The 15,263-nt window shown below is 42.3% G+C and overlaps 1 protein-coding gene and 1 non-coding gene across 4 annotated transcripts in view; one reads left to right on the top strand and one right to left on the bottom strand.

Annotated features, from left to right (window-relative positions):
• Positions 1 to 1,508: 1,508 nt before the first annotated feature.
• IRAK2 (interleukin 1 receptor associated kinase 2) overlaps positions 1,509 to 15,263 on the bottom strand; it is a 58,507-nt gene continuing 44,752 nt past the window's right edge. For 2 of the 3 annotated variants that reach the window (XM_059161717.1, XM_059161718.1), the window contains exons 11-13: positions 8,073 to 8,273; positions 3,780 to 4,068; positions 1,510 to 2,644 (exon numbers count right to left, since the gene is read on the bottom strand). In XM_059161717.1, the coding sequence (XP_059017700.1) occupies positions 2,538 to 2,644; positions 3,780 to 4,068; positions 8,073 to 8,273 (597 nt within the window). In that variant the 3' untranslated portion in view covers positions 1,510 to 2,537. Of the gene's footprint in view, positions 2,645 to 3,779; positions 4,069 to 8,072; positions 8,274 to 15,263 lie in introns of all 3 variants that reach the window. The other variant, XM_059161719.1, reaches the window with a different exon arrangement.
• Positions 11,938 to 12,044, top strand: LOC131826131 (U6 spliceosomal RNA). Its single transcript, XR_009351425.1, has one exon. It is a non-coding gene; the product is annotated as a U6 spliceosomal RNA (small nuclear RNA).

Raw genomic sequence — 15,263 nt, 5'->3', positions numbered from 1 at the left:
TTGTCAGTGATCAAAAAGCATGTAATATTTTTTGTAGCTGAGGATGTGGGGAAATGCATTCTCATACCTGATTCGATGTAAATTGATACAACCTCTTTGAAAGGCAGCACATTTTGAAGTTACAAGAATGAAAAATCACCTCAAAATCCAGCATTGGGATTATGAAATATTATGAATGACAAATTATGAAATATCCTTAGAAAGGAATACCAGGCAAAAAGACTAAAGTAATTCAAAAGTATTATTGAAGAAGAATGGCCAAAACAAGATGTGAACAAACATACCCACACTGAAGCCAGAAATTCCAACTGTCTTCAGCTCAATCTAACTCACAGTTTTGATTTTCCAATGAAAATCTAATGATTGATTAGTTAAGCAAAAAGATAAATTTTCATCACCTTTGGAAGAATACCCCAAACTAGGAGCAGTTGTTGCCTGTGGGCAGAAGAAGGGAGACACTAAAATCCCAGTGGGGAAAAAGGCTTTCTTTCCACCACATACTTGTTTGTACTATTGGATTTTTTTAGTCATATGCATTTTTTAAAAAACAAAAAGGTGGTGGTGGGGGGGAACGCCTGGATGGCTCAGTGGGTTAAGCCACTGTCTTCAGCTCGGGTCATGATCCCAGGCTCCTGGGATCAAGTCCCGCACTGGGCTCCTTGCTTAGCAAGGAGTTTGCTTCTCTCGGTCTCTGCCTGCCACTCTGCCCGCTTGTGAGCTCTCTCTTTCACTCTCTCTCTATGTCTTTCTCTGTCTCTCTCTCTCTGACAAATAAATAAATACAATCTTTAAAAGAAAAGAAAAGTCAGTGTCTTCCCTGTAAGGATTTATAGAAAGGCATCACAGTGCCCATGGGCCCCTGGAATTGATATACAGAAATGTATGTATATGTATGTATTGACAGCTTGCTGAGGGAAGAAGGTCTTTAGCTTGTCATAAGTAGTTCATTGACCTTTCTGCAAATTTATAAAGCTGTGGTCTGGAAATGCAGATATGTCTAGATGACCAGTACCCTATTGGCACTAGCCCTCTATTGCTCAAACAACCCTGAAACCACCCTACTTATAACTGTAAGGCTCTTACCACATGCCAGATCCTGTTGGGGCATATAACACACTCTAGTTGAATCCTCACAGCTACCAGAGCTTAATATAGGGGTGTCGGTACAGATCACTGTCCACTGGGACTGGAGTCCACACAACTTTGTTACATATCAGTACAAAGCTGACCTGGTTCCGGGACTATGGAATGTTTTCATGAAGCAAGATCTTCCCTGTGCCCTGGCAAATCCATGAGACAGGTACTTCTTTTTTTTTTTTTTTTTTTTAATCCCCATTGTATAGATGAAGAACCAGAGGCTCAGAGTAACTCCCTAACTTGACCCAAGATCACACAGCTACTAACACCAACATTTAAGCCAGCACCCAACTCTTAGGCGCTCCCTGATATCCCCTTATCATGGGCCCAGAGCCCCTTCTCCAAACAAATTCATCTGGACACAAAACTAATTGCAAGAGATCTGTTGACTTTACGGATGTATTTTTATTTATATTTTATATATATTTTATTTATACAAAAAGTCACTACAGTAGGATTATTTAAAATAGGACACACTGAATTTTAAATAACATCTGTTTCACAAAAAGATTTGCAACATGACTTTTCAGACGAATACCCACTGCATAAAACTTAGGTATGTGGCAGAAATATATGTTTAATGTTTTTTCATTTATTTTATAAAAAAGGACAAGTGCATTTTCAAAGTACTTCTGTAACCGTGTTTCACCTGTTCCTCCCAACAAGCCAGGGAAGGAAAATGTACCGGTGTTACTTACAAGGAAACCAAGGTTCCAGAAATTAAATAATTGATTTAAATAACAACAGAACTGGACATGAAACTAGCTCTCTTGATTCTTCATTCACCCATAAATAATACATACACTCAAAACAAAAGCTCCACTAAAAATATTAGCATTAGTGGGATGGGGGATAAAGGTGCTGAGTGGGCACTAAATAAATATCTGTGGCTACAAGATTACTGAGGGAGAACGTGGAAAACCTACAGAGAGCCCTTTGCCAGGTGTCTGGTATTTGTAAACTGCAGCTGAGAATCTTTCAGGCCATGGAAGTTTGAAGGTGGTTGTCGGCAAATATGACACAGAGATGTAACTTTGGAAAGTACAACTGATAGTCCTCCCTCAGTTCTCGAGGGCCATGAGCTGGGTAACAGTATTGCCACACACACCCCAAAACCACATAATCACCCATATCCTGGGCCCATGGACCAGGGTTTCCGCTTCGGTCCTCTGATCCCCAGCTCTGATTGACAAATCCCAGAAAGAACGATGACTTCATGGATTTTTGTGTATTGAAAAGCTGAGGTCCCTTCTTTCCTAACTCTGGCAAGATGGAAGCTTCTCTCCCTGGTCCAGGAAAGCTGATGTTTGGTGTTTCCTGGGAGATTATGATTCTGCCTCAGATCTTTTTCTTGATTAGGTGTTCATCTTTCCAATTGAGGACAAGCCGTGCTCTAGGCCTCAGGGGCCAAAAAGCTCAATGCTGTCCAGTTTCCCTTCTTTGTAGAACACGATATTCTCCATCAGTTTCTTTTTGGCCTCATTGATCTCGATTTTCCATGAAGTCTCTGTAGTTGATGTTCAACAAAAAGTTTATTTTTTTAAAGATTTTATTTATTTGACAAAGCAAAAGAGAGAGAGAGAGAGATCATAAGTAGGTAGAGAGGCAGGCAGAGAGAGAGGGGGAAGCAGATCCCCGCTGACCAGAGAGCCTGACACGGGGCTCAATCCCAGGACCCTGAGATCATGACCTGAGCAAATGGCAGAGGTTTAACCCACTGAACTACCCATGCCCCCCTCAACAAGAAATTTAAAGAAGGAACTTCAACAAAAGGCATTTGGAAATAGTTACTATTATTATAATTCTTAGAAAGCCAGACTTGTTCAGTTTCTCACTTAAGTCAGATTTCTGAATCAGGCCCTGAGTATAATGAGCATTTTCATTGTTTCTGCCTTTGCAGTGAAGTCCTACTACCGCCCCACTTTTCTGAAAGGAGGGGGCTTCCATGTTCCTCCCACGGATGGAAGAGGTTCGGATGAACATTTATACCCCCTCTCTGTTTTCCCTCCTCTCTCCTCCCAGTGGGAGGAGGAACAATAGGAGTGGTAGAGCCTGGGACATTCATTAAGCCATGTTTACTAGGGGAGGGGGACACTGCATTGAAAAAGCCTCCCAAATTTTTATTTCAGAAGGAAGACTGGGATATTTGGAAAGGAGAGACAGAGAAATTAGGAGTTTTGACTTGGTCCCTAAGTACGATGGGGACCCACATAAGAGCTTTAAACAAGAGGTGGCATGAGTTGTTTTTAAAAACCACTCTGAAAATAAAAAATTAAAATAAAATAACAAAATAAAATAAAATATTAAAACAAGGAAGAGAGGACACAGGAAGGGTGTGTGGTCATCCGGCAAGAGGACAGTAGCTTAGCCAAGGGGGGCATGGGAGGCAGTGCAAAGAATCAGATGGAACTGAGAGATATTTAGGCCAATGAATAGACTAGGTGAGGGACCGGACATAAGGAGCCAGAGACAGAGGGAGGTATCAAGGATGACCCCTATCCAAGGTTGCTTTTTGAGCAGTCTGCTTGTAGGTGAATGGCTGAATAATCAAGGAAGGCATGAATGAGAGCGACAGAAGGAATGGGCCGAGTTAGAGACACACGAAAGCGCTTGCACATGTACTCAGATCTCCACACACTTACCATCGTGGGGAGGCTCCAGACTGGCAGAGGCCGCTGAGGAGTCTGCCTGTGCTCCGCCACAGACCTGCAGCCTGCCTTCTCCATCCTCTGTTGAAGGGAGTGAGGCAGCAGCCCCAGCCCTGGGTGCTACCCTCATGGAGTAGGAGGCATCAAGGCTGGAATTGTCCACGTCATCTGTTTCTTCTGGAGTATTGGAGGAAGAGCCTGTGACCTCAGAAAGCCCACTCCAAGGAAGCAGCGTCTCTTGACCTCTGAGCCGCTCGTCCACAATGGCCACATAGCCACACACCTTGGGCAGAGGAGAGAAAAGAATTCCTTCTGAGACTGGGGCACCTGGATGGCTCAGTCAGTTAAGCATTGGACATCTGATCTCAACTCCGGTCTTGATCTCAGGGTTGTGAGTTCAAGCCTCATGTTGGACTCCATGCTGGGCATGGAGGCCTACTTCAGGAAAAAGAAAAAAAAGAGGGAAAAAAATGAAACAAGATGGGATCAGGAGGGAGAAAAACTGTAAGAGACTCTTAATCTCAGGAAACAAACTGATATTGCTGGGTGGGGGGGAGATAGGGTGGCTGGGTTATGGACCCCGGGGAGTATTTGTGCTATGGTGAGTGCTATGAAATGTGTAAGCCTGATGATTCACAAACCTGTACCCCTGGGGGCAAATAATACATTATATGTTAATTAAAAAAAAAAAAGTAAAACAAAACTCTTCCTGAAATCAAAATCTTACAGGTATCACAGGCCTCAGGAGAGATAATGAAGAATCAAATGTTGATTCTTTTTGCTTTGTCTGGAAGAACAGTGAAAGCCCTTTGAACAGAGCTGAACTTGCCCCATCTACCCTAGCCATAGATGAGAGCACATGACCAAGATGGACCAATCACTGTATCCTATTCTTCTGACCCAGTAATGATCCAGGTTTGGGCAAGAGCTTACTGAGGAAGGATTCCCAATTCCTTTCTAGTGGTTGACCCAGACTCCACCCACAAAGAAAACCCATTCACAGGAGGGAAAAATGAAGACCTCTGCAAAGAAAAAAGCAGAAGCGAGAAATGGAAAAGTGGGGCACAGGCATAGAGACACAGATAAATGCACCTTTGCTGGTGGAGACCCTGGGTCTAGCTGGCCTACCAATGCCTGTCCTGTCCACTGTTTGGTTACATGACCCAATAAATTCATTCATTCATTTATTCTTTCACTCATTTATATACTCCCTCCCAGTCTCCCTTGCTGTGTGAGTATGTATGTGAGACTAAGAGTTTGACCGAGTTCTATCACTTTGAACTGGAAATGCCCTAAGTAATATAGATATTACTTGCCTTTTTTTTTTTTTAAAGATTTTATTTATTTATTTGACAGAGAGAGATCACAAGTAGGCAGAGAGGCAAGCAGAGAGAGAGAGGAGGAAGCAGGCTCCCTGCTGAGCAGAGCCCGATGCGGGACTCGATCCCAGGACCCTGAGATCATGACCTGAGCCAAAGGCAGCGGCTTAACCCACTGAGCCACCCAGGCGCCCCGATATTACTTGCCTTTGAAGGAGTTTCTAATTAGGGAGGTTAGGAAATCAGAAGGAGGCAAGGAAGGAATATTTCTTCTTTACATACAAAGTATTAAACGGCATATAAGCATATCCTTAATAACAATGATACATCTCACTTGCTCAACGCCTTTGCAATTTACAAAGTACATTTGAAATATGATACACAATAAGTTTTTATAGGTAAAAAATTAAAAGATCAGAGAAGTTGAGCTCCTTGCCCAAGGCACTTAGCCAGTAGGTAGCAGAGCTGATTACTGACCAAGGCTTACTTGTCTTCATGTCCATGACCCAGATGACCTCTCATCTTCCTAGTCTGTTTGTGAAATACTGAAGGCAAGGACCATTTCTCATTCCTCTTTGTATACCTCAAATGCCCTATCCCCTTTACTTCACACAGCAAATACCTCCTCATCCTTCAAGGTCCACTTCAAATATCACCTCTTGAGACAAATCTTCACAGTATATGCCCAATAAGTATTTGTCAAGCTACATTCCCTTGTAGCTATGTGTGGCCATGTCACTAGATTATGGCCTGTGGAGTGTGAGAAAAAGTGATGTGTGCATTTCCAGGTCACACATTTAAAAGGCAGAGAGTGGGGACACCTAGGTGGCTCAGTTGGTTAATTGTCTGTCTTCAGCTCAGGTCATGATCCCAGGGTCCTTGCTCAGCAGGGAGACTGCTTCTCCCTCTGCCTACCACTTCCCCTGCTTGCCCTCTCTCTCTGACAAATAAACAAAATCTTAAAAAAAAAAAAAAAAAAAAAAAGGTAGGGAGTGTGTTCTCCTCTTAACACCCTTTCAGTGGCTGGAATGCAGATGTGATGGCCTGAGCTAGAGCAGCCATCCTGGACTCTGAATTGGAATCCACATAGTAAGGATAGCAGAGCAACAATACAAAGGGAGCCTGGCGTCCCCAATAAAGTGGCACTGTCACATCAACTCTAAACTGCCTACAGTCAAGTGTTTAAGCTAAAAAAGAATAAACTATCTCATTTAAAACACTGGATTCTGGTCTCCTCAATTATAGCAGCTTCTTCAAGTGATACAATGAAGAGAAGAATAAAATAAATGAAGAGATGAAAGCCTGAAAAAAGAAATAAGTGGTTCAGGGAGAGGGATCTTTTTAGAACACCAATCTGATTATGTACTGCCCCTGATTCAAACCCCTAGTGTTTTCGTCAAAATCCTACCTGAGCCTGCAAAGCCCTCAACTACTGGGCTCCTCCTTCCTCAGCAGCTCCACCATAAACCACTCTTCCCCAAGTACTACTTGTTCTAGCCACTCTGACCCTTCAGACCCTTGACCAAACCAGGCGTTCTCTCTCCTTAAGCCATTTGCATGAGCTGTTCCGTCTGCTTGGATTGCTCTTTGTCTGCTCACACATCACTTCCTTGGGGAAAGTCCCCCTGGGTGAGTCCCCATCACATACTATCCCAATGCTCCCCACCCAGATGATTCCTGTGCATTGTCTGAGAGCTCCAGGAAAGTAGAACTGGGCCTGCCTTCTTCACCGATTTATCCCCCAGGCCCCCGCACACAAGTGCTGACTGACTGAACACTGTCACCACTCAGGAACTTGGGGAACAGCCCAGGTGAAGACCATTGACTAGGGTCTTGAGTTGTGGGTCTCTAGCTCCTGCCACATCATGGTGAAAGACGGTGAACAAGGGAATGAATCAGGAGTCCAGAGAGCTCTGACAGAAGTTCACTCTGGCCTCCTCTTCTCCTCTCTAGACCTTTACTTCCTATAAAATGGCAGGCTTGGGCTACAGCAGTGGTGTTTGAAGACTTTTTTTTCAGCTGCTAAAACCTTCCCTCAGATAAATTACTTAGAATTCAATATGATTCTGTGAAGTGAACGGGGGTGTCTGGTGGTATTCACGGGTGGGGCCTGCAGCTCTCCATGCCCTCTTGCTGCTGAAAGCAATTCCCAAGGTAACTTCAAGGAGCCCCTCTCTGCCAGGCACCACTTGAAAATCACTCAGCTAGATGGTCTAGATGGTCTCAAAGAGCCCTCTCAGGCAGCTCTTTGGTCCTTAGAAATATCTAGCAGTGGTCCCCAAATTTACACCTGTTACCATGGAAACCACCACTATATATCACATCCATAGGAAAATATTTTGCTCCTAATGTGGTTGATTTCTGGCGTATCTGCCTAAGCCCAGCAGCTAAAGATGCTCCTTTCTTCTGGGATCAGCCTTTTTCACCTTTCTGGGGTAGGCCCCCTGACCACCACTCCCCTCACCTTACCAGATTGGCCAACAGGTACACTTCTGACTGTAGGGAAGCCAAACAGCTTCTCTCACTGAGAGACTGGAATTGGGACCTGGAGACTTGATCTCTCAGTGGTATAGAACTATAACATATAAACAAGACAGACAGCCATATCCCCTGGCCAAGAGGATAGAGGCAAGGAAAAGGGAGTCTATAGACCAGAGAGGAGGAATCAAGGAGATTCAAAGAAAGCAGTGTTCTGTTAACATCTGAGCCTGGGATCCTGCCCGCCCCCCGGCCTCCCAGCACACCACCCTCAGGCTCCTGAGCTACCCTTATCCATTTGATTCTCTCCTTTGCTTCTATGAGCTCCAATACGATCTTTGCAATCACATACAGCACTGGCTTATGAAATGACATCTAAGTAAAGGCCTCAATCCCAAGCCATGCCCCAGTTCCTGGTAAAGCAGAACCGTGAGGCCACCCAGGTCAGGGGCCCATGGCCACGGGGGAAAAGGCTGAGAGTGAGGCTCACCTCAGCCAAGCTGGCATTCCGCCTCCTCAGGCAGAGGCAGGTGGCCATGGCCAAGGCCTCAGCACAGTCCTCTGGCAGCCTCCCAGCTCTCTTCTCCAGGTACCTCTGGCAGATCTCCATAGCCATCACCTTTTCCATGTCTGTCTTTCTGCAGCACAGTGAGGTGGTGCTGCTTGGGATTTCACTGAGGAGTAAATCCTTCTGTGGGAAGAACAAGATAAACACGCCCGTGTGAGCTGCAGGGATATGGGATTCCACCACATGGGCCCCAGCTGCTCCGGCAACCGCACCAGACCTGCAAAACTTCAAAGAAAACAGGATTTTAAAAAATAAATGCAAAGATCCAAGAAACAAGTGAAAAAGCCAGAACTGGAGAATTGCTAAATTCCCTACACATACCGGGCATTCCATAGTACAGTCCACAAAGGCAGGGGCTTATCCTAGGCCTCAGTTGCTTCATTAGGAAAGTGGGGATAATAAGACTAACACAAAGATTAAAAGATATAATGCATCTAGGGGCACCCAGGTGGCTCAGTCAGTTAAGTGTCTGCCTTTGGGCTCAGGTCATGATCTCAGGGTCTTGGGATCCAGCCCCAGGTAGGGTTCCCTCTGCCCCTCCTCCCCCCACAACCCACAGCAGGTGCTCACGGGCTCTCTTTCTGAAATAAATTTTTTTTAAAAAAGATACTATACATCTGAAGCATAAAGTATGATACTCAACACAGAATAAAGATTCAATAGTCTCTTAATTATAAAAATTAATAATAATAATTAATAGCCACCATTTCTATACTACTACATGTTGGGCACTTTACCTATATTAATAACTTAATCTTAGTAGCAATTACAGGTGAGCTCTTTTATGATATGAAATACACATTTTAGGATGCAGTTTCTGACCCATACATATTTATTTATTTATCAAAGTTTGAGAAATATCATTTTTTTTAAGTTTTATGTATTTAAGTAATTTCTATACAAGGTGGGTCTGGAACTCACGGCACTGAAATCAAGAGCTGCATGCTCTTCCAAATGAGCCAGCTGGGCACCCCTAACCCCTGTTTATTTAATAGGAGGTCTACTATATAAACATTATATACACTTATATATTTTATAAACTTTGTATTTACATATAAGTTTTATAACATTTTATACTATATAGAAAGCAGGAATCTGAACTATGCATATAACAGAAGATATGCTATATATTTTTGCAAAAATACATAACACATTTATATAGTATAAATTGATCATATTTCATAAGTATATATTTACATATTTGCAAATATATATAGTTACAATATTAAATACATTGATTAAATATAAGAAAATATGTAATTATGTATAATATTGATTGGTATAATATATAGTGCATTAATCTATTGCATTTACATTAACATGAAACATTTATATTTATGTATTTATATTTGTGATATATTTATTGTATAAATAATAAAACATCTATATATAAATTTTCCATGTATATTCTGTGTTATATATAAGCTTTGTTTTTTGTCTTTTTTTTTTTTTTTTTTTGAGAGTGAGAGAGCATAAGCGAGAGCACTAATGAGACAGCACAAGCAAGGGGAGAGAGGCAGAGGGAGAGGGAGAATCAGACCCTCCACTGAGCTTGGAGCCTGACATGGGGCTCGATCCCAGGACTCCAGGATTGTGACCTGACCTGAAAGCAGACCCCCAACCAAGTCACTGAGGTGCCCAAGGTCCTGTACTTACTAAATGTTCTAACAAGCCTTTCTTGCATTTATAATTAGAAATATTAAAATTAAGAGTTTTTGTTTGTGTCATTTTTAATGTCAAGAGTTCCCACTTTCCCATCTGTAAATATGGCCATCAGAAACCCCAGATTTTGTGACAGTCTGGCACCTGCTGTCCTTTCCTATCTTGTCTCCTCCCCCTGTGACTCACTGTACTCAGTCACTCTGGCTTCTAGCTATTTTTGGAAGCACCTAAACTCATCCTGCCCCAGGGCCTTTGCATTGCTGCTCCCTCTGCCTAGAATGCTCCTCCTCTAAGTCTCACCACGTCCTAGTACCTGACGTCCTAGTACATCTCTGCCCAGATGCCACCTTCTCCAAGCCTTCCCTGACCTAAAATATCCCTTTCCCTGCTCCTCCACTCTATCCTCTAACCTTATTTCACATTTCTTTTTAATTTTTTTTTTAGGATTTTATTTATTTATCTTTGAGAGAGAGATCGCACAAGGCAGAAGCCTGACGTGGGACTTGATCCCAGAACTCCAGGACCATGACCGGAGCTAATGGCAGACACCCAGTTGACTGAGCCATCCAGGCACCTTTTATTTCACATTTCCTAATAGCACATATCACTGGCCTGGAATTACATACGTTTTCATTTACTTGAATATGGTGTGCTCTCCTCCATGAGAATGAAAGTTCCAGGACGGAACTCCTGCTCACCTTTGTATCCTCAACCCCAAGAACAGTGTCTGGCACATAGTAAGTACCTCACAAATGTTTTCACAAGTTGTACATACTAACTTATTTTTTGGCTAAGTTTATTCTCTTCTTTTTTATGTAATTTTATTATTTTTAACAGGGGTCACTCGTTAAATGTAAAACTAAATTTATTTTTATTACTTTATGCAGATTTTCATAAAAATACACTTACAAATCTGGGAAAAAAAAGATTAACAGATATTATCAGGCATGGGCTGTGATATTTGTTTCAAAAACAAAGGAAGACAGTCCCCACTATGCCTCAGTTTCCCCAGACAGAAAATGGGTCATCTGAGGATTCAGCAATACCTAATTGGCTAACACCATGAGGACTTCATTACCTGGAAACTAAAAACCTCCAGCTGGCAAGGGCTGCCTTTATGAATGCCCTTTTGCACAATTCTCTCTTGTGAGCTCTGCCTTTTAAATATGTTTTTCTACAGAGTATCATGTGTTTAAAGTCCCAAACAGAGTCTGCACTGAATATGGATCCCAACATGGGGCAAGATCCCGACCTGAGCTGAAACCAAGAGTCATATGCTTAACTGACTCTGCCACCCAGGCACTCCTTTTTCATTTTTTGAACATATTTATTAGAAATATAATTAATGGTAACATGTGGACTTTGTGTTAGTTTCAAACAAACCAAATTTAAAAAGCAATTTTTGAGACAACTTGGGAAATTTAAACATGGAATGGGCCTTAAATGATATTAAGGAATTAAGAAAATTATTTTATGGGTAGAATAACATAATATCTGTCACATGCTTTAAAACACACACACACACACACACACACACACACACACAGAGGTTTTTTGGTTCCAGAAGAAATAAGAATAATGTTGATAACTATTGGGATGCATGTATGGAGATTCCTTATAATCTTCTCTTTACTTTTGTGCATATTTGAAATTGTCCATAACAAAAATGGTTTTCAAAAAACTGGCTATGCCTGAGGCCAGGAAAGGGGAGGAGAGAGCATGGTACCACTACCGTGTGTAGGTGGGTTTTCAGAACCAAGTACACAGATTATCTCCTTATTTTCACTCACCAAAGGTAATACCCGCTAATGGTTCGCATTATGTTACCCAAGACCTTCTGCTAAGAAGTCTATAGCTATAATCACTTTGGTTACATATATATATAATTATTACAGTAGCAAGAAACTGCTTAAGGGGTATTAAAATAACAGTAATAGGGGCACCTGGGTGGCTCAGTCAGTTAAGCGTCTGCCTTTGGCTCAGGTCATGATCCCAGGGTCTTGGAATCAAGTTCATCAGGCTCCTTGCTCAGCAGGGAGCCTACTTCTTCCTCTGCCTGCTGCTCCCCCTGCTTGTGTTCTCTCTCCGACAAATAAATAAATAAAACCTTTAAAAAAAAATAACAGTGCTCACTTTGGCAGCACATATACTAAAACTGGAAGGATACAGAGAAGATTAGCATGGGCCCTGCACAAGGATGACACGCAAATTTGTGAAGTGTTCCATATTTTTATCTCACAAAACAAACTGAGGGTGGCTGGGGGGTGGGGAGGTAAGGATAGGGTGACTGGGTTATGGACATTGGGGAGAGTATGTGCTATGGTGAGAGCTGTGAATTGTTTAAGACTGATGATTCACAGACATGTACCCCTAAGGTAAATAATACATTATATGTTAATAAACAACAGAAATTTATATCCCCCAAAAAACAAACAAATAACAGTAATAATAGTAATAGCTAACACATATAAGTTCTACTATGTTCTAGTCACTGTTTTTGGTCCTGTTTTGTTTGGGGGTTTTTTTAGATTTTTTTTTTTTTTTTTTTTTTTTTTTTTGACAGACAGAGATCACAAGTAGGCAGAGAGGCAGAGAGAGGAGGAAGCAGGCTCCCCACTGAGCAGAGAGCCTGATGCGGGACTCTATCCCAGGACCCTGAGATCATGACCTGAACCAAAGGCAGGGGCTTTAAACCATTGAGCCACCCAGGCACCCCTGGTCCTGTTTTAGGTTAGTACTCCTTAATGTTCACTAAATCCTCTTGGGTACTATCATTATCCCCAATTTAAAAACAAGAAAATATAGGACACAACTTTTTTCATTTGTCCATCTATTTATTACCAAAGATGGGATTAAACTATATACTGTTCTGAACTTGCTTTTTTCACTTAGAAATAGTTCCCTGTCAGAACATACATGTTTTTCTCATTTTTTAAAATAAGAACATTTATGTTAGCTTTATTCAGAAAGACCAAAACCTGGAAGCATCCCAAATGTCCAACAACTGATGGATAAACAAATGGTCATACATCCATACAGTGAAATACTCCTCAACAATAAAAAGAATGATGACTGGAATGCACAGTAACAAGGATGAATCTCAAAACACAACACAAAGTGAAAGAAGCCTGATAAAACAGGTATATACTCTAAGATTCCATCTACCTGGTACTCCAAAAAAGAACTATATGGACAGAAATTAGATCAGGAGGAGAGCCTGGGTGGCTGAGTCAATTAAGCATCTGCCTTCAGCTCCAGTCATGATCCCGGGGTCCTAGGATGGACCCCCACATCAGGCTTCCCTGCTCAGCGGGGAACCTTCTCCTTCTCCCTCTGCCTGCTGCTCCCCCTGCTTGTGTGCACTCACTCTCTGCCAAATAAATAAATAATTTTTTTTTAAATAAATTAGATCAGGAAGCAGGGAGAAGGGATAAATTTGCCCAAGGGAATTTTCTGGAATGATGAAAAATACTCCATATCTTGATTATAGTGGTCTTGGTTACATAACTGTCCACACTTTCCAAACTGTGTACCATTCTGTACACCTCACAAGTGTGACTTACACCTAGCAGATATAGGGGTATACTGGAGACACACCAAATGTCCATCAACAGGTGAGTGGACACACAGTGGCACAGCCCTGCCTTGGAAAACTACTCAGCAAAAAGAAATGAACTATGGACTCATGCAAAGAGCATGGGACATATCTCAGAATAACCATGCTGAGTGGAAAAATCCGGACACCAAAAGAGCCAGCTCTCTCTGATTTCATTTATTATGAAAGTCCAGAGAGTGGAATTTTGTGCAGTGACAGAAAGCAGATCAGTGGCCAGGGGGGACGGGGAGGCATCGGAGGGGTGGGAGGGGAGGATTACCAAGGAGAAGAGATAACTTCCCGGGTAGGAGGCAGGTCATGAACGTGTCCTGGTGACAATTTCACAGATATATACATGTGTCAAAATTAATCACATTATACACTTCATTCTTATTATTTATAAACATCATAAATTTACTTACAAATAATTCATGGAATTATCATGATATGTAATTATACTGTAATTTCCTTCACCATCTCCCAACTGACAGATATTTTACTTGTTTGCAGCTATTTACTAACATAAATAACACTATAATGAGTAGGCCGTGTCCACCTGTCTTTTCTCCCTTGTATGTATCCCACTGTACAAGTGAAATTACTGCATCAGAAGGTGCACCCATGTAGAATTTTGATGGAAACCCCCCAATGACCTTTGGAAAACACTGTGGCCACAAACGCTCCCCCGAGGGTGGAAGAGAGGCCTACTTCCTCCTACCATGGACCACATTAGGTGCTATTAGGTTTCACCTCTGATTTGAATCTTAAAAGCATGCTCAATATTAATTTTTTTAATTAAGATTTTTTAAAAAATTATATATTTTTTAAAGTAAACTCTACGCCCAACCTGGGGCTTGAACTCACGACCCAGGATCAAGAGTCACATGCTCCACAGACTGAGCCAGCCAGGTGTCCCTTCCTCCACATTTTTAGAAAACATTAACAAAAACATCTTCTAGAAAATTTCACGTAAGTATCTCAAAAGACTTCTTCTCATGCAACATTCATCCAGGGAGACCCAGAGAACTGTTAGGAAATTCATCTCAAGAAAACTGTCAGAAGGGGCGCCTGGGTGGCTCAGTGGGTTAAGGCCTCTGCCTTCGGCTCAGGTCACGATCCCAGTGACCTGAGATGGAGCCCCGCATCAGGCTCTCTGCTCAGCGGGGAGCCTGCTTCCTCCTCTCTCTGCCTCTCTGCCTACTTGTGATCTCTGTCTGTCAAATAAATAAATTAAATCTTAAAAAAAAAAAAAAAAAAAAAAAAAAGAAAGAAAGAAAAAGAAAAGAAAAATGTCAGAATATTGAGAAACCACCTCACACTGCCCGGAACCACATCTGAGGTGCTGAAACCCACCTCTTGGTAATAACTGGGGCCCCAGTCCCCAAAAGTGGAATGGCTTTCTGTGGGTAAGTAGGCCTTCAGCTCCCGACCCCAGGGCCCAGGGAATGTTTTGGGGGCCCAGTCACCAAAAAAAACAACTGTTCTAATGGCCTCAACATCAAGTCAGGAAAGGTGCTTCTTCTCAAACTAAGGAAGAGGAGTGGAGCTTTCACAGGATTTGGAACTCTGCAGAAGACATGGGTTCAAATCCCAGTTCACCACTGATCTCACTGTGGGACATAAGTGTCTTTACCTTGGCCTTAGTTTTCTCATCTGCAACATGGGGGTGATGATAATCCTGAATTCATGGTTGAATTCAGGTTGGACTGTCATGAGAATTAAACAGTCAGCAGAGTGCCAGGGTTAAGAACTCAGGATCTGCCGTCCAGAAGACCTGATGTGGAACTTCGGCTCTGACACTAAGTAAAGCCGAAATCTCGGGGGAACCTCAGAGACTGCTTTTCTCAAGGGCAGGT

This window comes from Mustela lutreola, chromosome 2 (genome assembly GCF_030435805.1).
Source record: "Mustela lutreola isolate mMusLut2 chromosome 2, mMusLut2.pri, whole genome shotgun sequence".
In the NCBI taxonomy this organism is placed as follows: Eukaryota; Metazoa; Chordata; class Mammalia; order Carnivora; family Mustelidae; genus Mustela; species Mustela lutreola.
Note: the sequence above shows the minus strand (reverse complement) of the source record. Positions and strands in the feature narration are given on the sequence as shown.